This window comes from Poeciliopsis prolifica, unplaced genomic scaffold (assembly GCF_027474105.1).
Source record: "Poeciliopsis prolifica strain line A6 unplaced genomic scaffold, Auburn_PproV2 SCAFFOLD003, whole genome shotgun sequence".
Taxonomy (NCBI): Eukaryota; Metazoa; Chordata; class Actinopteri; order Cyprinodontiformes; family Poeciliidae; genus Poeciliopsis; species Poeciliopsis prolifica.
Window position 1 is genome coordinate 14,501,963 of NW_026562378.1, and position 18,930 is coordinate 14,520,892.

The following is an 18,930-nucleotide window of genomic DNA, read 5'->3' on the forward strand; positions in this document are numbered from 1 at the left end:
GTTTGGTTTTTTCCCCCCCTCTCTTCCTATTACGCCCCCCTACTGCAGCGCGGGCCTCCCTGCCTGTGTGACATTTCCCAAGCAGCTGGGGTGAGAGTTCGCAGCCAGACAACGACGCTGAGAGGAGCGGAAAGAAGGTAAGAACCGCCGGAGGACCGCGGAGGAAAAGGTGTGTCTTGGAGGAGGGGCTCACAGTTCACCGAGTGGACTGGGAGCTCTGGAGCATCCCTGACTTTTTTTATTATTATTATATGCATGCACACTAACAAGCTGTTGTTTGTGAATAAGATGTTTGTTTTGTTTTTTTTTTCCTCGAAGAAGAAATCGGGATGTAGAGTAAAAAATAAGAAATAGAAATATTCTTTATAGACCCTCAGTGGGGGAAGTTTCTATGCAACAACAGCAAACTGATTCACACAAAGACAGGACGTCAAAATGCATGAAAACAGAATTAAGTGCAACACAGCGTCCTATAAGGACACCATTTCAACATCCTTACTGCATAGGTATTGGAAAAAACAACATACTTCCGAGTAGGTTCATTTTAAAATGTCCAAAATCTCCATGTGTAATAAAAATACTACTTATTCACAGTAGTGCACAATGCAAATAAAACTTGATGTTCAAAGAGTTATACTGCTAAAGGTGAACTCAGGAATAATAGAAAACAAATCAAAAAGCGAAAGGATAAGCTGTAATCAATACATGAAGTTTGTGTATAGGATTAAAAAAAAAACCCTCCAGTCTTCCCATTCACTGTCACACATTTTCTTACTTTACAAGCAGAAATAACTGCATCACTTCCCAGTGGAAATGTTTTTTTTTGTGTGTGTTATGCTTTTTTTTTTCCTTTGTCTGGACTGGGAGAAGAATGTCCACCCACAGTCGACTTGTGCAGCAAGACGATACAAAGCACACATCAAGTCCATCTCTGAATGATATGAATAAAAAGGTTGTGCTGCAGCCTTGTCAAATTCCTAGAGATGTAAAAGTCTCCTTGCCAGTTATTGGAAACATTTGCCTTTTGCTGTATTAGATAAAATAAGCATTTAAAAACAGTTTTGTGTATCTTATTACAACAGCCACATATATCTAAGTAGAATGCTGTATGCATATCTATTTACTTGCACACTGCTGCACACTTACATAACCATAACAATCCCCAGAACCAGAACCAAACACTGCAAAGCAGCATTCAGTTTTTATGCTCCTCGAATTTAAAACAAACTTTCAGAAAACTGCATAACTGCTGAACTAAATTTAAAAAAATGGCTAACCCTCGTTTTGTTTTGAGCTGCCTTCACTTTATATTGATAAATAGATTTATTCTGACCTGCTTTTGAAGTTTTTATGACTTCTCTTTTCTGTAGTTATGTTTTTTTTTTTTTTTTTTGCTGACTGTATTTTTTATTACTTTGAAGTGCCTGAAGATATGCTACACAAATTACTTGACTACCTAACAAGTTTGCTTAATGCTATAGCATCAGAGCTGTAAACACTGAAAACAGCTAAATTGATGGTGCCAATTAATTTATTCTGGTGCAGATTATTATCGAGACTAGTTTACTAGAGCGATTGTATGGAAAATATGTGCACCTAGTTGTTCTACAGCACCACAATTTATATTTTTACTTGATATTACATTACTAAAAATAATATTAATTATAGTAATATTAGAAAGTTCTACTCTTGCTTGAGTGAAATTTCTGGATACATCACTGAATGAAGACCAAACATGTTTTACAAATGCACCAGATGCAACATACCTAAATATGTTGAAGTGAGACTTCTTGTTTGCACAAAAGCTTTGTTTGCTGTGCCTTAGTCTTTGAAATACCAGAATTTACACATAACTGTATTTTTGTCTGTTTGATTGCATCATTTAGAAATATTCAATCAGACATTCTACTAAAGTACTCTTTTTATTAATTACATTTTTACTCTTACTTTTGTAGTTTTTTTTTTTTTTTGGATGGCAACTTACTTTTATTAATATATAAAATTTAAAAAAATATGTTGAAGTAGCTATTGTATTAATTGACTTCTTTAACATGACTTCATAATGCAATAAAGAATTCAAACAGAGCGTGATGATGTTCCTAGAGTTCGGTTTTCCGAGGTAAATTGAACGCAGCACAAAACGCCTCTGTGGTGCAGAGGTGGGGAGCTGTCGCAAGCGTTTTGCAATCTCAGCAAATGAATAAAATAAAACAATTAAAATAATTCTAAATAAGGATCAAAACACGGAAGGGTGTTTGACCCGTGTACATATTCGGCGTTACAGAATATATTTTTTTATTTTGTTCTGTTTTTCTGTTCTTGCAGCCAATGGCTGATCAGAACGTGGTGACGTCACGCTGTTTGCCCCCTTTTTTGCGTTTGAGGTAGGGAGTGTCAGACAATAACCTTCAGAAACCAGACAGTTTACGTAAACGACGTAAACTGTGAGCTTCTTTTTTACATTTCTAGTTACTTGCTCGTTGATTTGTCAGGCACGCTGACGGTAAGACACAAATTGCTCTGAATTTCGAGGCTACTTTTAAATGGCTTTAATCGTATCTCTCTCGACCACTTTCGGGTTTTGCATTGTCTTAATAGAATGTTTTGTTGTTAGTCACGTGCTTTACTTGTTTCATAATGTTCATATGTTTTACCGAAAAAGAGACGTTTTACACAAGAAAAACGTCACTTTAATGTCATTTTTGTCAGCATAGTGGATCTAAATTTGATTACACTGTAATTTGCATGTTTTGTAAAGGGAAAATAAGAATAAGACAAAAAAAAAAAAAACTAAAAACAAGATTATGTAATTAGGCCGTTTTTCAAGAATAGGATATTCTCTATAGATGGATCGATAGATAGGATCTCCCTTAAATCAGGAAATGGGCACCTTTCTCTGCAGACTCCACACAATCTGGATACAAACTGCATAGATTTTCACCTGCAAAAGCTAGTTGTCACAGAAAAAGTTTAGTCGCTGTCTGATGAACAGTGACTAAATTGATACCATACCCATTTGTGCTAATTCAGTCAGAATTTTTTTTTTTGTTTTTTTTTTTTGTAAAAACACAATATGGACATACTTAGAAAAAAAGCATTTATTTTACTTTCTTAATTATATTTAAAGGGATGCATTATTTCACAATTAAATGTAACAGATAGTAACCCCATAATTAAATGTTTCAGATCATTGATGATCGTAAAATCTGATAAACATAAACAGAGTAAATGCAAAAAGCAGAGTTCATTCAGTTAGATGCTGCATAAAGCACAATCTGGACAGGTCGCTGTTCTGTGCACATACACACTCCTCATAACCATATGTTTTGGAACTGTGAGAGGACAACTACCCAGAGACAACCCACGCATGCACAGAGAGAACAGGCAGACACCGTCCTGAGTGACCAGACCTCCCTTTGACATTGGAGTGGTACTGACCTCTGATGCATTTCAGAGAAAGAACGTCACAATAACAGGCAAACTGGCAAGTTTGCCTGTTTGATGTTTACACATCTCTTGAGATGTGTAAACATCTCGAGATACTTTGTTTTTTTTTTTAGAAACCATGAATTCTGTTCATAGCAAAACCATAAAAAGTTCAGATGGGGAATGTTCAACAATAAGTTTCATCCTTGGATTTGCAGCAGGATAGTGATTCAAAACACATCACAAGTGATTTTAATAAAGTCTAGTTGTAGTACAACCTCTGGCCATTCATGCTCAAACCTGCTGTGTGGCTGAATTGAACTGAATTCTTGTGTAATTACTTTTTTTTCTTTTTACATAGGACAAGATTAGTTTGGACTATTTCTCCTTAAAAAGTGAAATCACCCTTTAATAACTACTTTTTGTATTTAGTCACATGAGTTGAGTGGCAATAAAATGTGCTTGATGATGTGAAAGTTATGACAAAAAAAAAAACTGGAGATATTTGTCTGGGAGCAATAATTCCAGCGACTCATCTACGCTGGAATTCGGAATCGGTCATAAAATCATCTGGTCTCGTTTCAGACCATGTCTCTGCCAATGATTGGGTTCACAGCCCTGCCCCATGTCGGAGGGATTCTTGGTGGCTTCATCAGACGCAGGGAGGTCTACACCTGGTACGCAAGCCTGAAGAAACCCTCATGGTGCCCACCGAACGGAGCGTTCCCTGTGGTGTGGACGAGTCTTTACACAGGGATGGGGTAAATTATACACAACATGGCTAAGTTTAGTCTTCCACAGAACCTGTTCTTTTTATACTTAACTCAGTTAATGTTTTCAAAGTGAACAGTTCAAGACCAGGAGCCGATATATTATCAGTTCTCAGTGAAAGTGTAAAACTTTATTGCTCTGTTATCATTCCTGCAGCACAAGTTATTTTTTTACATGCTAAGGAGGAACAAAAATAAAGAGCCATGCAGAGTGCATGTAGGGGCTCTAAACTCAAAACTGTTTTTCAAGTTTATTCTAAACTTTAATAAAATACAATTCACGTATGTTTGGATTTTCAAACAGTATACTGATGATTCATCTGAATGCATTTCAAAATTGAATTTCTCAGCATAACATCTGAGATTTTACAGTTTTCTTTTCTTTCTGCTTTTGAAACATATTTTGAACCTAAAAATACAGAAGTATTGAAAATAAACACAATATTGCATCAAGCTAATTTTTGTAATAGCTGTTGAAATTGCCATCTCTGGTAATATTTTATCGTTACTGTTTATCAATTAACAGTGATACCAAGTACGATATTTAGGATTCAACAATTATAATGCTATTAATATTATATTTCCATGAAAAATATTTAGACTTTTGAGTCTATTTGCAGACTCAGCTGCTTGCTCTTGATTATTTTCCTTCTTTAGGTATTAAAAAATCTTTTCTTCTGTGCTGTACTCACTTATAAAGGAAGAAAAACCTTCTCTTTTGTAATGTAGGATTAAGTGTTAAGAATTTTTCCATTATTTATTTATTTATTTATGTTTTAATTTTTCCATGCAGGTATGGGTCCTACCTAATTTGGAAAGAGCTTGGGGGTTTTACTGAGGATGCAGTGGTTCCAATGGGACTTTACGGGCTGCAGCTAACTCTGAACTGGGCATCAGTTCCTCTTTTCTTCGGTGCACACAGTCAAAAATGGGTAGGCTTTAAAACATAGATGTCTCTTTTAGTGTTATTTTTAAATTCTATAAGTGAATTTTACTATTGCAAATTGTCTGATAAATGGGTTTTATGTTCACTTTTTAGGGTCTAATTGAGATTGCGCTTCTCGATGGGGCAATTGGAGCCACCATGTTGTCTTGGTATCCCATTAGCCGCACTGCCTCTCTGCTCTTGGCGCCATATCTGGCTTGGATGTGTTACACCACTGCCATTCGTTACTGTATATGGAGAGACAACCCTGATAAAAAAGAGTAGAGTACAGTTTCCAGTATTTTTCTAGGTCATTTCTGTACAATGAATCTGCATGTATAACCTAGCAAAAAGTAGCTTTTTCTACCAGACTACATGATGGTCTGATTCTAAAGGCAATTATTGATGTTTTTTTCTGTGTGATAAGGGCAGCTATGAGGTAGTCAGCTTGTAAAAACAATTATTTTGGTACTATTGAGAAAATTAACAATGTACCTCTAGCTATCAATCAATTTTATTTACTTATTTTGTCCTGTTCTGTCACTGGGCACAGGTAGGGTAGGTCACACTCACCTTCACACACAAAAGGGCAGCTTAGAAACTGTAATTTTTGGGCTCTGGCAGGCTATCTAATTAAATCAGATAGTTTTTATTTTGAGTAATCTGTTGGTAAATTTGAACTTAGACTACGAATGTCTGAAATTATTGAGCAGCAGAAACCTTGTATCCAACAGGCTCGATTATAACTTGCTTGGAATGTTGTTCTCTCTGTGTAATTTACATGTTTGTTTCTGCAAAGTTTCTTCTTGTAATACTCTTGACCAACTTGTGCTTTTTGTTTTTTAGCCCCAGAAAAATTTTATAAACTGAAGTGTCTGGACAAGAGATGTTCGCTGAAGGCTTTTGTCTCGCCATCAACTTATCTCTGTACTCTTGTCAGTCTTGAATTATTGAATAAAACAATATTGCAAGTGGACCAATTTCATTTGTTGAAAAATGTACATCCACTGACGTTTGTGTATAGCATTTTATCTAGGAGAAAACATCTTAAATAGAAAATAAATGCACTTCTCTTGTCTTTTGAAGAGCTTTCATCCCCCCCGCATGATGAACACAAAAATTCAAAAACAAGAAGAGTTCAGTTGCTATTTTTGTTCATACTTTAGGTTACCTAAAATAAGTATTCGTTTGTTCAATTCATCACAGGTGTGATGAATTGTTGATATGCTAGCTGTCCCTGCATATTTATGAAAATGCAGGGATGTTACCAAAATTGATCAAATAGTAATTATGAGCTACAGTCGCAGAAATATTCCTTTCTGATACATGTTGCATAAAGTCATTTAGTCATCACAAGCCATGAATTTCTCAAGTCTATGATTCACATCCTTATTGCGATTGGTTATAAGGATGATTTCTGCCAATCAAGCTTGGCAGAAACCAATCTTGAAACAATCCAAAAGAAAAAAAGGATAAAAGCACTTTGGCTTCAGGCCAAGTGATTTATTTCATAAACTGAAATTAAAGTAGTGCAAAATTGTTAGCTGAAAGGAAAATGATTAAGAGTTTAAGCTGTTTTTTTTTTTATCTGAAGTGATGTATTTCACTAGCCAAAGCCAACCGTGGTTACAGAAAAATCTGTAGTCAGTAAAATCACTTAAATAAAACTGGTCTGACAGTAGATTAAAACTTGTTAGGCAGGTTTCAAGTGGGCCTTTATTTATTTATTTATTTTCAAAGGCCCACTTGAAAAAAAAATTAAAGAAGAGAGAAACAAAGTAAACCATAATCAATCAGGAAAGGTTTACAAACCTTACTTATTTTTAATGATGTCAGTTTTGGTCCTCCTAGCTGAGTTTCAGCCTCCCGAAATAAATAATTCTCTGAATTTCGACTTTCAAGTAGACATTGCCGTTTTCTGACAAACGCTTGTATGTCTATATTTTCAGAGAATATAGACAAATATAGACAAACCGTAAACAAATATGTTGAAATGTTAATGATTGAACACCAGGGACAGGCTGGGTTTGTGTCAGGGCTGCAGCTGGGAGTCATTCGTTTTAAGAATGGAAGGAACTATCTTGAGCCTTTAGCAATCTTTGATGTCGTCACTTTTCCGCCGACGGGAAACTTGTGCTAAGAGGCAGAGCAAAGAAAAGCGTTAGCTTCTGTCGTTGTGGATCAGCGTCGTTACGTTTCCTCCCGGCTGCCGCTAGGTTTGCCTCCTCGCGACCAGCCGTTGGCCTCGGCGTGCGCCGTGACGCTGGTCGTGGGAGGGACCGAGGAGTGACCGCGGCGATAAGGCTGCCCTGCCCTTTAAAAGCAGCGGCTATTTCACTGGACTGTCAGCATGCTAGAGGCTGTGGTCTGTCTTTAGTCTGCCGTCGCTTTTACCGTCGACACCCATCAACTATCCGCACTGAGAGACGGTAAGTGTTTCAAACAAGCTGCCGCACGATGCAGAGGAGTGACGTCAGTTTTCTGGAACTGTGACCGCTCTGTGTTTTTAGTTTATACGTTTTTACAACAAAGTCATTTCGCGAAAGGAAATGCGCGTTAGCTTTTATTTGTTTATTTTGTTTACATGTCGTAGAACCTCCCAAAACACCCATTATTCCTACGGCTCCACCAAATACTCATAATTCTCTGTATATTAGTTAAGAAGGTCATTTTTGAGTGTTTTGTCAGCGTGGACACGCCTTACACTTTGTACACGTTACAAAACAAGACTTACAAGTTTACAGTTCAGATATGATACTGGAGTCAAAAGCTGATCCCGAATTGTTAACTTCTGCACTGAATCTGGTCATATAAATTGGATGTTAGATAAATATTTGAATGGTTACCCATGTGCCTAACATGGAGTTATCAGCAGGACGTGTAACCTTCAAGCAGCAGCTGGAGGTTGAGTAACAAATAAAATGATTTAGAACCAGGGCCGGCCCAAGGCATAAGCACACTGCGCAGCCGCTGAGGGCCCCATGGAGGCCTCGGGACGGCCCTGTGTACAACCAACTTTGTTGGGAGGTTTTTAAATTTGTGGCTACTTTGGACAAATAGCCTGGACTATGTTCTTTTGTAAAAACTTGACCGGCTTTTACACCAATAAAACGGTAAACTAAATGTTAAAAGTTTAAATCTATTCATTTGAAGAAACAAAATCCAAAGTAATACTCGACACAGCTAAGTCAACTCAAAGTGTATTTTTATAGCACATTTAAAAGATCAGTTGAACAAAAAGCTCAGTGCAGCAAAAGTTATGAAACCTTTGTAACTTGGTTAGAAAAATATACATTATACTGCAACAAAAACGTATGGAAAGGAAACCTACAATGAAATATCAAAGTGCTTTAAGACGATGTGTACATGTATAAAATTTTATGTTTGCATGTTATTAGGCTGAAGTTTATGTATGTAAACATATAGTATGTGCACTCTGAATTTTCCACTATTTTCACCTGTTCAGAATGACATGAAGTTGAACGTTGTTGTTGATGTCATATAATGTAAAATTATGTTGTGTTTTGCGCATGTGTTGTGCAAAAGTCCACATGTTCGAGACAGCCTCTTTTCCTATACTATACAAATATTGAACAACAGGGTTCAGTATCTTAGTTTGCTTAAAAATACAGAAGAAAAGTCAATTTTTTTGCTTGAAATAAAGATATTGTAATATTACAGTCACACTTAAAAGCACCATGTTTAGTTGTCAGCTACTTATCCATTTTTTTTTTTCATTCATGACGATTGCTTGTCCATTGGAGATCCGCTTTGTCTTTACCCTGAAAAATGCATTTTTCTTTTGCCTCTTCAGAGTTTATGAAAATTATTATGTAACATGATAGTTAATATCTGCAGTTTTAGCAGAGGGTAAACTGTTGCAACTTGCTCTTATCACAGACCATGTGGCTGCCTATGATTGGGATGACGGCGTTGCCACACGTCGGTGGTTTCTATGGTGGCTTCATTACGCGCAAAGAGGTAAAAAACTGGTACCCAACCCTGAACAAACCCTCATGGCGCCCACCAAACGCAGCATTCCCTGTGGTGTGGACTTGCCTGTACACCGGAATGGGGTAAGTGGGACACTAGATGACTCACTCAGCCACTCTGCTCTACAGTGAGTTTATTTGTTGGATTTTGTTTGTTTTTATGCAGGTATGGCTCCTACCTGATCTGGAAAGAGCTTGGAGGTTTCACTGAAGATGCTGTGGTTCCACTGGGGCTTTATGGGCTGCAGCTCGCGCTGAACTGGGCCTGGACTCCCATTTTCTTTGGTGCACACAAGCTGAAATGGGTACATTATTTTTTTCCACTCACATAGTTGCCTGATACATGTAAAGGCTGATCAATGTTTGAAATCCAGTCCAATCAGTGAGATGCCCTCCTCTTGTGTAATTTAGGCCCTGGTGGAGATCGTGTTCCTCACCGGGACGGTTGGAGCCACCATGGCGTCCTGGTATCCCATCAGCCGCACCGCCTCCCTGCTCCTCGCTCCCTATCTGTCCTGGCTGTGCCTCGCCACAGCCCTCAACTACTGCATATGGAGAGATAACCCAGAGAAAAAGGAAGAGTAGAACGCAAATTGCAGTGTGTTGATTTCCATTGCTAAATCTTAATTCAGCACAATAAAATTCCTTTGCAGAAATGACAGCCAAACTTTTTTTGAGTTTATAATTCAGGTTTTGTCTATCAGTTTGACAAGGACCTATCTACATGTTATCAGTAAATCATGCCCATTTGTTCTGCAGATCACCATGCTCTTCAAGCTAACTCTTAAAAATGGTGACTATTCCAAACTAATGAACAAATGAAGTTATACTACATTCTGATTAAAGCTTTTCAGGCTTTTGAGTATCCAGCTTAACTCAGGATCCACATAGGAACTGAGTTTTGCTATATGTCTGTGCTTCCTTTGCTAAACATTTTTATGAATAATGCTTTTCTGATTAACATTTATGCATGTAAAAGTTTGGTCTTCTAATTGGCATTCTCTTCATGTGTAAATAAAATGAGTTTTTTAAGCAAACCAGGGCCACTTTTCTTAAAGCCTGGAGTAATAAGACTTTGTGTTTCAACAATGCATAAAATCTCTTTCAGTTTAAAATGAGCTGCTATACATCCTGTTTCTAACGTGGCGTCAGCCTGGTGTTAACTGCTGTTAGAATAAGTTGTAGCTTCTGGTACTTGAGCTCTAATTCAGGACTTTATTTCCCTGTGCAGAAACTCCTTCTCGGTTTTGCAGTAAATGTGTTTGACTTGTTTAAAGTTTGTTTCCAATCTGTCACAGGCCTGACTATGCACGCATTGGAGTAAAATACAAATAGCTGATTAGGCTTTGCGTATTTCACAAATACATATTACAACTCATTTGGATGAGTTAAATGGATTTCTTTTTTTTTTTTCATGTTGACATTAATATTACTGTATAAAATGTACTCACTGCCATAAAATGGCATTTTCTCATTTGTAAATAAGATTTTGTAAGCAAACTTATGAAGTTAGAATCCTTACTTGCAAGCAAGAAGATTGTCCCAAATATAATCACAAACATTTCTGCAAAAGGAGCTGAACTTTCTTTGGTTGTAAATATAAACATTAACAGATCTATAAAGCAAAGAGTGCATATACCTTTGACATATTGATAAACGCATTTCAGTCCATCACGTAACGCTAAATCTGGACATGGATTGTGAGATTCTCGCAGCATGATAACCTGGAGTAAAAAAAAAAAAAAATGCCACGGTCTTAAAGTGTTTTACCGAAAAATGATGACATGATGGGATTGCTTTTCTCCAAAAACTCACAACATTAAGGCGATCACTCAAAGTCAGTGTAATCTCTCATAGTCTTTCAAGATTCAGCAGGATTCATTGTGGGCCTGAGTGAATAGAACAATTTTAGCACATCGAGGTCCCATTTCTTCCTTCCTTTTTGGTGTTATTCCTAATTTTTCCCCACATATGCTGTCTTAAATGCATTTCTTCTCTCTCCCTTCTTGTGTCCTCCATTATTTATGTTTAATTTCCTCCATGTCCTTCCAGTTTCTGATTTTTCCATGTGATATATTAAGAGCCAGACTATTGCCTATCAAGTGAAAGTGTATTGCAATTGCAGTTAAAAAAAAATTTTGGAGTTGTTTCAGGTGTTCTGGTTTTGTTTTTGAGAATCAACATTGACGATTTAAAGATTTTCACTAGTCCAAAAAAGACAAATCCACAAAGATAATATTTATTTCTATACAAGCAACATAGAAAAGAAAAATGTTATTTTTCAGGAGCTTTTTCTGGACCGTCTTCTGGTGATTTGGAGGAGAATCTCTCCATTAGCGACTTCCATAAACCCTTCTTTTCCTCATCCATGCTCTGTTGCATACTGCCTGTAAAACAATAATAAAATAAGGTGTAAAAATACATCACCATCTTTTCAGGGTCATTTTAGTGGAACTGGTTAAGAGCAATGATGACTCCGCACATCGTAATAAGAGTTCATACCTGACAAAAGGACTCGACACTCCTCCACTGTAACTCCCGTAAAACTTGTGTCTCTCACACGAGGAAACTAAAACACACACAAACATATTTACAACAAAGTTTCCTGCTACATTTTTCTGTTTTCTGCACAATTTCTACTTGTGATTAGGAGATAAATGTGAAATTTTCAGGCTACACACGCAACATATTTTCACTCTAGTCGGTTTACTTTCTTTGGACAAACACTGGCTCTTATATACTCTGTCACATAAGAGTATATGACACTCTTATAAGTGTGGTATTTGTGTTTATAATAGATTTTAAAAGTGGAGGTTCTTTACATATTAACCTAGTTTGGCCTTCACCTTAAATAAAACTTGTTTTACTATCATCTTCACAGCTGCAGAAGTATTTATTTACTTTTCACATTATGTCACATTCCAACCACTAACTTGATTTTATTTTACTCAGATTTTATGTGATTGAACAACAATAAGTAGTTCAGAATGGTTAAGTGAAAGGAAAATAATAATACGATTTGCATTTAAAACAAAAAATCTGAAAGGTGTGATATGTATTTGCATGCAGACTTCCACGGTCAATACTTTGTACCGGTACTATGACAAAAAAGTCAATAACAGAGATTTCATTTGTGGCTATTATAAATCAAAATGTGAAATGTTCAAGAAGCATAAATCTTTTTGTGAAAAGTTGTAGAGCTACAGAACTGGATTACTGACTAAGCCGGGATAAGTTATCAAAGAATTAAGTTATCATCACTGCAGTATATTTGGATGCATACTTACCCGCTGTCTGTATACATTTCCATTAATGCGAGCCAAACTTTCATACATCTGGTCACATTTCTCTGGATCTGCAAGCTGGAGAAATAACACAAGAAGAAGCAAAATGTGTTATCTATATATCAATGGGCATCCACAATAACATTATGTACCTTTTACTAAGTAATTAATCAAGTTGCTAAAATTTTATGTATTTTGTTTGGAATTTGATTCCCCCTCCCCAAATTTATGAATTACCAGTGATGTTTAAGTTGAGTGTTTCCTATATTTGTATTATGTGGATAATTCTACTACTACTATAACAGCTGCAAAGAACTGGAGTCAGTACTACTTAAATATATAAATGTAAAGTATTCAGAAATCAATCTAGAAGAGATTTATTGGTCAGGTTTTTCCTGGCCAATACCAACATCCGGTTTCCAGGAAGGTCTGACCTGCTGGTTTCAATTAGGAAGAATTTTGAGTTTTACTTCCAGGGAGAAAAATATGTACTGCTGATTTTCTAATATTATTTTTAATCAACAAATTGTCTCAGTTTGAGGCCATGTGTCTAAAGGATGAAACCTAATTTTTCAGTATCTGACTTGATTATAACCAAGAATGGACAATCAAAGAAAAACATCCAGTTAATTGGTTCATCTAGGATAAAACTTGAGCAAAAGGTAGTTTTAAAAATAGTTTTTTTTAATTTGACTATTTCTATGAAGTCGAACTTCTGTTATCTATTTTTGTAGCCGGATTATTAATAGTGCTGTCAGAGTAATAATAAAGAAGCTCCCTCAAGTGTCAACAACTAACGCTAAAAACAAGGCTGTCCTCTGTTCGCGCTGATCTGAGATGGAGCCGTATGCGTGACCTTCTACCTGCGTGTTTTCACCCTCGCGGAACGCAGAAGCCACCGTCTGCCGCAGAAATGTCCCCAGGTCCCGTGCCTTCTTGGTCTCGTCTCGGGGCCATTCCTCACACAGTTTAAGAAACCGACGGTATCTGGTGGCAGACATCTTTGGTCATGTAATATTATTTTTTGACACGAGCGGAGATTAATCCTAACCGGCACCCTTATTTGTGCCACAACTAAACTCGTCCCCTTCCCAGACGCCTACGTTTGGTTCCGTCGTCGCTCCTCGCTGCCTCCTTCTGCTAGCACGATGAGCGATTCAGACGTGAAAGGGAGTTTTCCATCCAAGGTGTCTGTGTGGATCAGCTCGACGTATCGCTTTGCGACAGACAGAAACGACTTTAGGAGGTGAGAAGTGTGTTATTTTGTGGTAATTTAGTGCTGAGTTTAATGGTGCGGCTAGCTTTAGCTCATGCTGCTGGATTTGTCCTTGTGCCGCTCATAGACATGTCTGTGATGCTAATGCTAGTCAGCTAAAGCACGTTATATACGTACGGTTTGTCATTTTTATGCATTCCACGTGATATGTAAATATTTTCTATGTGTAATTTCTACTATAATATCCATTCCTCCTTCGTTAACTCTCGGGAAGTTATGATGCCTGAACTCTTTTCACTTGGGATGCATGAACTTAAACCCCCTGGGTTTCCGATCTTCACGGGGATATAAGGTAACAAGTGTCCATATTATCCCTAAAAATAATATGGATGGAGACAGAGAACTGGGTTTTAGACGTAGCCTCCACGTCCTCGATCCAGTCAAACTAAAGTAGTCCATAATGGCTTAGACCTAACGTGTCTTTAAAAAGCAAACATTTCTGATGCGCTTCGCTCTTTGTTTTCTTCACTTCAGGAATCTTCTGGTTAACCTGGGATTGTTTGCCGCTGGAGTCTGGGTCGCCAGAAATCTCTCAGATTTCGACTTGATGTCTCCTCAGCCGGTGACTTAACCTTTGCTGCTGATCTTGACCAAAGACACGATGATGGTAAGAAACATTTCTGCATTACGTAAAAGTTTACAGTTATTCTGAAACATTGGCAGAAAATGTTTACTTAAAAAAGTTATCTTAGTGACTAAAGTGATGGTTTTGCTCCTTTTAGAAATCTTGGACCAACAAAGAAGTGAGGAACACGATGAAACACCTGGAAAACAAAATGTTTTAGTTTACATTACATCTTTTTTTCCCTCCTATGTACACAAGTGCACAGGTGTCATCTCTATTTTTCTTTGACGTACAGATTGAATTTGCCCCAAACTCTCCCACAAAAGACTTCATTTGAATTATCGCAACCATGCCAGTCGAGGACCTCTTTGTCTCTGCAGCCCGTAACTCTCTGCGTTCTAGTAGGAAGGGTCTCTCCGTGGCTCAAAGTCTGAATCTTGCTGCTCAGGTCTTGACTGTGGATCTGGGGCTGAAGCCTGCTCTCCTGTACGACAGCAACGCTGCCTGTGCCGAACAGCTCCAGCGGTATCTCAGCTGCCTCCGGTCTCTCCAGCTTGTGTCTCAATCCCTCCTCGCGCTGGATTTAAATGGAAACGGTCTCATTATCAACGCAGATGCCCTCAGATCTAATTTAGAGAAGATGCTTCGTGACGGTGGGCCGCCTGTTGTAAATGTCTCCGTGTCTTTGGAGAAGCCCACCCTCTCTAACGCTCAGAGAAGATGGCTGACAGGTGCGGCGGCAGAGTTTCTGCTCCTTCTGGAGGAGTTTAAGCGACACGACGAAGCTGATAAACCTCTTTATGTCGGGGAGAAATCTGAAGACTGGAATCTGTGCACCATATTTGGTCTCTTACTGGGCTACCCAGTCACCTACTGGTTTGATCAGGCCAGGAGCTTTGAAAACTGTCTGTCCATGACGCCGCTGGTGGTGGCTACAGCATCAGCAGCATGGCAGACGGACGACAACGCTCACAGGTTCTGTCTGTATTCGTTCAGTGTTCCCGCCGCTCTGCAGGAGGAGACTCAGACCGAGCTGGAGAACTGGAGGTTCAGGCTGCAGGAGAGATTTGAGCAGCAAAGTATCATGAAGGATCTCAGCATCAGTCAGTCCACAGTCACTCTTCCCGCCATCTGTTTGTGATTCAATAACAGTTAGGTTTCAATAAAATGCTCTTGAATCCGACGTTTTCTTATGTCTTCCTTTTTTTTTAAAACACAATTTAAGAACTTTTTGGATGCCATAAAAATCCATCACTTTGCTTTTAAACAGAAGCCACTTTTAAATGTTTCATTCAAGTTGTCTAGTGGTCTACTATTCTAATGTAACATTTTGGGTTTATATCTTCTATTTCAGTGTTTTTTGTTTTGGCTATTTGTACTAATCTCATAACTATTGGAAAAGCAATGGAAACAAAATAAGTAGTATGTTTTAATCTAAAAGGAATTTAACATTTTAAATGAATTTAAAGTCTTTAATTGCACTGTGACAGCAGTTGCATTTAAATTATTGCATTTCGGAAATAAGTATTCATACTTTGGAAGCTACTTGCTCTTCTCCAAATATAAGTAAGTCGCTGTAGACAAAGAAACGTTGCATTTTAAAGCAGCACCTCTAAAGAACTGTGTACATTCTAAGACGTGACACGGCTCCTCGTCGTGTTCAGCTCCAAGTCAAACAAACAAACCAAACACAGTTCGAGCTTTCCCGTTACTCCCAAGTTGGACTTATGAAACCGTTTTTATTTTTTCTCCAGCGATGTGGAAAGTGCTGACAGGACGGCAGTTCTTGCTCTCTAGTCGGTCCTTTCACGTCTCTTCATTCTGATGATCCTTTACTAATGTCTGAGTTAGTTCAGTCAGCAGAGCAGAGACGACTCTAAACCCGTCCCTGGGGTCAGAGGGGCTGGATGACTGACAGAACTTCACCACAGCGGCCCTTCACTTTCAGCTCTGCCAGGTGATCTGCTCTTGTGGGTCCAATGTTCAGGATGGCGATCGGCATCTTCTTGTCGCTCGCTGCAAGTAGAACTCTGTATCCCGAGTACACCTGCAGAGCCACACAGGATGGAACTTAAAGCTGAATGAAAAACACGGCTGACATCACGAATTGGTTGCTTTTCTATACCTGCAGCGATGAGCCGATCACCAGCACTGCGTCCGCCTCTGCCAGTCTCTCCTGCACAAATTCCACTGTTGCTTTGGCCACCGTGTCTCCGAAAAATGTAACTTCTGGCTTCAGTATCCCCCCACACCGCTCACAGGACGGGACCCTGAAGTTCAGGACCTGCTCGTCCTCTAAGAAGACGTCGCCATCCGGAGCCACGGCTCCGGCCTGAGCGCTCCAATCCGGGTTCAATGAGACAAACCGCCTCTGCAGCTGCTCCCGCGCGGTGATGCTGCCACAGCCAAGACATGTTACCCTGAGAACACATGAAACACAAGCTTTGGAAAGAGCGGGAATTTTTCTGACAAATGAACATAGAGTGGAGGCTTTTCAACATAGTTTACTCGTCAAAGTCTAAAACGTGGAACTTTACTTTGTATTTGGCTCCCTTTCTGTTACTCCTGAATAAAATCCTGTGCGACCAATCTTTTTATGGAAGAGTCAAAGGTAAAAGAAAAGCCAAAAGAAGTTCGGTCTAGTTTGTCACAAATCATCTGGGGTCACAACATGTGGAAGATGATCCTCTGCTCACCTGAGGCCAAAATGACATTTCAGAAAACTAACGACCTGAAAACACCGTTTCAGTTTTGAAGCTCTGGTGTAAAAAGTTAGTTAGGTTAGAATCTCATTTGGTTTTGGGGAAAACATTTATATATATATATATATATCTTTGTGCAGGACATGATCCCTGAGGACTTTCCTTTTCAAGGCAATTAAGAACTAACGTGCATAACTACTTGTATCAATTAACCAGATATTTTGCATCATAGTTGATATGTAGAGTTTCTTATGGGATCCTGCCCACCTCCGGTCGCTCAGCCTTCCTCACCTGTGGGCGCAGCCGTGCAGCTCCGTCATCCGTGTCTGTCCTGCCTTGGAATGGAGGGCGTCCACATTCTGGGTGACGAGCCAGTGCAGCTTCCCCTTCTCCTCCCAGCTCCGCAGAGCCCGGTGGGCACAGTTGGGCTGGTGGGAGGAGAACTGCGGCCACCCGACGAAGTTTCTGGCCCAGTATCTCTGTCGGGCCTTGGCGCTGCGGGTGAACTCCGCGTGCTGCATCGGTCTCCTGTCGGTGCGGGCGTACAACCCGACGCCCTCCGAGCGGTAGTCCGGGATGCCCGACTCCGTGGACAGACCCGCCCCGGTGACCACAAACAGCCGCCTGGACCGGGACACAAAGTCCTGCAGCAGCTCCAGAGAGCGGGCATCGGCGGTGCTGCAAGCGGGGACGAAATGGAGCTTCCCGGCGGGGACAGAGGAGGCTGTCCGGACAGGAGCGGCGAGAGACGGGAAGAGGCGCAGCGGCAGCCGCATCTGAACGACGAGCGACTGTTTAAAGAGTTCAAAACCACAGCAACAAAAAGCAGCGCGCAAATATTTATACAGTTATTAACTTTACCTTTTTAATGAGCAAAGTTACCACAGTAACCGGTAACTTTGTTAGGTAACATGTCAAAGCAGAACCAGCTGATATAACATGGAAACCAGCTGCAAAACACAGGAAGTACCCATTTCAACGTAACACCAAACAGCCGCAGAGGAGTCTGGGAGTCGTAGTCAGGTTAGGGGTTTTAATTTGATGAAAAAGAAATTGATAAAATGATAAAAATCTAATTTTAACATAAAAAGAACGATTGACTATGATTGAGTGAAAATAAAGTTCTTTGTGGGAAAGCACGATATGAAGACTGTTTTTGTTGTCACAAGGTTCAAACTTCTTCATTTCAGGAAGAAGTTTGAACCATTCCTTATGGCAGAAACTCCGAAAGTCTTTTGGGTTTCTCTGCAGATTTTCCAACAACCTGTGCCACTTCATCACTTTAATATCCTTCTTCTTTAATCCTTCTTTGTTGAATTGTCAGTCTTTGTCATCCAGAACCAACACTGGACCCTTTTCAGAAGACATGACCCAAAGCATAAAGCTTTAACCTCCTCGTTTGAGCATCACGTCATATTAGGCATTCTAGCCGTACTTGAGTCGGGGAATTGTCATTTTATTAGACTTTTAAATATGTTCAAAAGCAACATGCGACAGTTCAAGTAGCTATTTCCAGGCTCTCAGCTTGTGACCAACAAAATAACCCTGACTTTAATCTGCCACTGGCTGAACCAGGTATGTCAAACTCATTTTCGTTTTGGGCCAAATCAAGATCATGAAGGCTCTTAAAGGGTCGGTTGTGCCAGAACATGTTGATAAAACCTGTTCACAAACTGTTAATATGTCAATGAATTCTCAAAATTACATAATATTATTGAACATCTTTTCAGTCCCTTCAGGAACTAATGATAAACGAGACTTTTTATTTACTCGCTGTATAAATCATGGACTATAATCATATATCAGCTAAATTCTCAAGAAACTGGAGGGACTGACTGATATAAATTGGCAGTAAACAGATAAAAACTGCATTGATATGATTGATAATATAATATTTAATCACACTGAGTTTGACACATGTGGGCTAAAGTATACAGACACTATAATAATCAAGTTAGGTCAAGACAATGTAACTTGTCGATTTTCTACA

General features: G+C 39.0%; 5 protein-coding genes across 6 annotated transcripts; 3 read left to right on the top strand and 2 right to left on the bottom strand.

Annotated features, from left to right (window-relative positions):
- Nucleotides 1-22: 22 nt before the first annotated feature.
- Nucleotides 23-6,095, top strand: tspo (translocator protein). Of its 2 annotated transcripts, none has more exons than XM_055023602.1 (4): nucleotides 23-137; nucleotides 4,012-4,187; nucleotides 4,990-5,128; nucleotides 5,236-6,095. In XM_055023602.1, exons 2-4 carry the CDS (start codon nucleotides 4,015-4,017, stop codon nucleotides 5,404-5,406), a joined length of 483 nt encoding a protein of 160 aa, XP_054879577.1. In that variant the 5' UTR covers nucleotides 23-137; nucleotides 4,012-4,014; the 3' UTR covers nucleotides 5,407-6,095. The 2 variants fall into 2 exon arrangements, with proteins under 2 accessions (XP_054879577.1, XP_054879576.1); XM_055023601.1 differs by lacking the exon at nucleotides 23-137 and adding an exon at nucleotides 2,449-2,503.
- A 1,175-nt stretch (nucleotides 6,096-7,270) lies between these two features.
- Nucleotides 7,271-9,774, top strand: LOC129358175 (translocator protein-like). The gene is made up of 4 exons (XM_055027049.1): nucleotides 7,271-7,550; nucleotides 9,022-9,197; nucleotides 9,280-9,418; nucleotides 9,525-9,774. Exons 2-4 carry the CDS (start codon nucleotides 9,025-9,027, stop codon nucleotides 9,696-9,698), a joined length of 486 nt encoding a protein of 161 aa, XP_054883024.1. The 5' UTR covers nucleotides 7,271-7,550; nucleotides 9,022-9,024; the 3' UTR covers nucleotides 9,699-9,774.
- A 1,562-nt stretch (nucleotides 9,775-11,336) lies between these two features.
- Nucleotides 11,337-13,469, bottom strand: LOC129358176 (ubiquinol-cytochrome-c reductase complex assembly factor 2). Its single transcript, XM_055027051.1, has 4 exons — nucleotides 13,261-13,469; nucleotides 12,401-12,475; nucleotides 11,616-11,682; nucleotides 11,337-11,500 (listed from the first exon to the last, which is right to left on the bottom strand). The coding sequence occupies exons 1-4, from the start codon at nucleotides 13,396-13,398 to the stop codon at nucleotides 11,388-11,390; spliced, it is 393 nt and encodes a 130-aa protein (XP_054883026.1). The 5' UTR covers nucleotides 13,399-13,469; the 3' UTR covers nucleotides 11,337-11,387.
- Nucleotides 13,470-14,189: 720 nt separating this feature from the next.
- Nucleotides 14,190-15,421, top strand: cunh1orf74 (chromosome unknown C1orf74 homolog). Its single transcript, XM_055027048.1, has 3 exons — nucleotides 14,190-14,280; nucleotides 14,396-14,416; nucleotides 14,534-15,421. Exon 3 carries the CDS (start codon nucleotides 14,588-14,590, stop codon nucleotides 15,377-15,379), a length of 792 nt encoding a protein of 263 aa, XP_054883023.1. The 5' UTR covers nucleotides 14,190-14,280; nucleotides 14,396-14,416; nucleotides 14,534-14,587; the 3' UTR covers nucleotides 15,380-15,421.
- A 275-nt stretch (nucleotides 15,422-15,696) lies between these two features.
- sirt4 (sirtuin 4) lies at nucleotides 15,697-17,986 on the bottom strand. The gene is made up of 3 exons (XM_055027047.1): nucleotides 17,232-17,986; nucleotides 16,364-16,658; nucleotides 15,697-16,285 (listed from the first exon to the last, which is right to left on the bottom strand). The coding sequence occupies exons 1-3, from the start codon at nucleotides 17,714-17,716 to the stop codon at nucleotides 16,133-16,135; spliced, it is 933 nt and encodes a 310-aa protein (XP_054883022.1). The 5' UTR covers nucleotides 17,717-17,986; the 3' UTR covers nucleotides 15,697-16,132.
- Between the last annotated feature and the right edge of the window lie 944 nt (nucleotides 17,987-18,930).

Coding starts and splice junctions, on each gene's coding strand:
- LOC129358176 (XM_055027051.1), bottom strand. CDS start 13,398: ATGTCTGCCACCAGATACCGTCGGTTTCTTAAACTGTGTGAGGAATGG. Junction 12,476..13,260: donor GCGAGGGTGAAAACACGCAG/GTAGAAGGTCAC, acceptor TTATTTCTCCAG/CTTGCAGATCCAGAGAAATG. Junction 11,501..11,615: donor GTGTCGAGTCCTTTTGTCAG/GTATGAACTCTT, acceptor ATTGTTTTACAG/GCAGTATGCAACAGAGCATG.
- cunh1orf74 (XM_055027048.1), top strand. CDS start 14,588: ATGCCAGTCGAGGACCTCTTTGTCTCTGCAGCCCGTAACTCTCTGCGT.
- sirt4 (XM_055027047.1), bottom strand. CDS start 17,716: ATGCGGCTGCCGCTGCGCCTCTTCCCGTCTCTCGCCGCTCCTGTCCGG. Junction 16,659..17,231: donor CTGCACGGCTGCGCCCACAG/GTGAGGAAGGCT, acceptor ATGTGTTCTCAG/GGTAACATGTCTTGGCTGTG. Junction 16,286..16,363: donor TGATCGGCTCATCGCTGCAG/GTATAGAAAAGC, acceptor GTGGCTCTGCAG/GTGTACTCGGGATACAGAGT.
- LOC129358175 (XM_055027049.1), top strand. CDS start 9,025: ATGTGGCTGCCTATGATTGGGATGACGGCGTTGCCACACGTCGGTGGT. Junction 9,198..9,279: donor TGCCTGTACACCGGAATGGG/GTAAGTGGGACA, acceptor GTTTTTATGCAG/GTATGGCTCCTACCTGATCT. Junction 9,419..9,524: donor GTGCACACAAGCTGAAATGG/GTACATTATTTT, acceptor TGTGTAATTTAG/GCCCTGGTGGAGATCGTGTT.
- tspo (XM_055023602.1), top strand. CDS start 4,015: ATGTCTCTGCCAATGATTGGGTTCACAGCCCTGCCCCATGTCGGAGGG. Junction 4,188..4,989: donor AGTCTTTACACAGGGATGGG/GTAAATTATACA, acceptor TTTTCCATGCAG/GTATGGGTCCTACCTAATTT. Junction 5,129..5,235: donor GTGCACACAGTCAAAAATGG/GTAGGCTTTAAA, acceptor TTCACTTTTTAG/GGTCTAATTGAGATTGCGCT.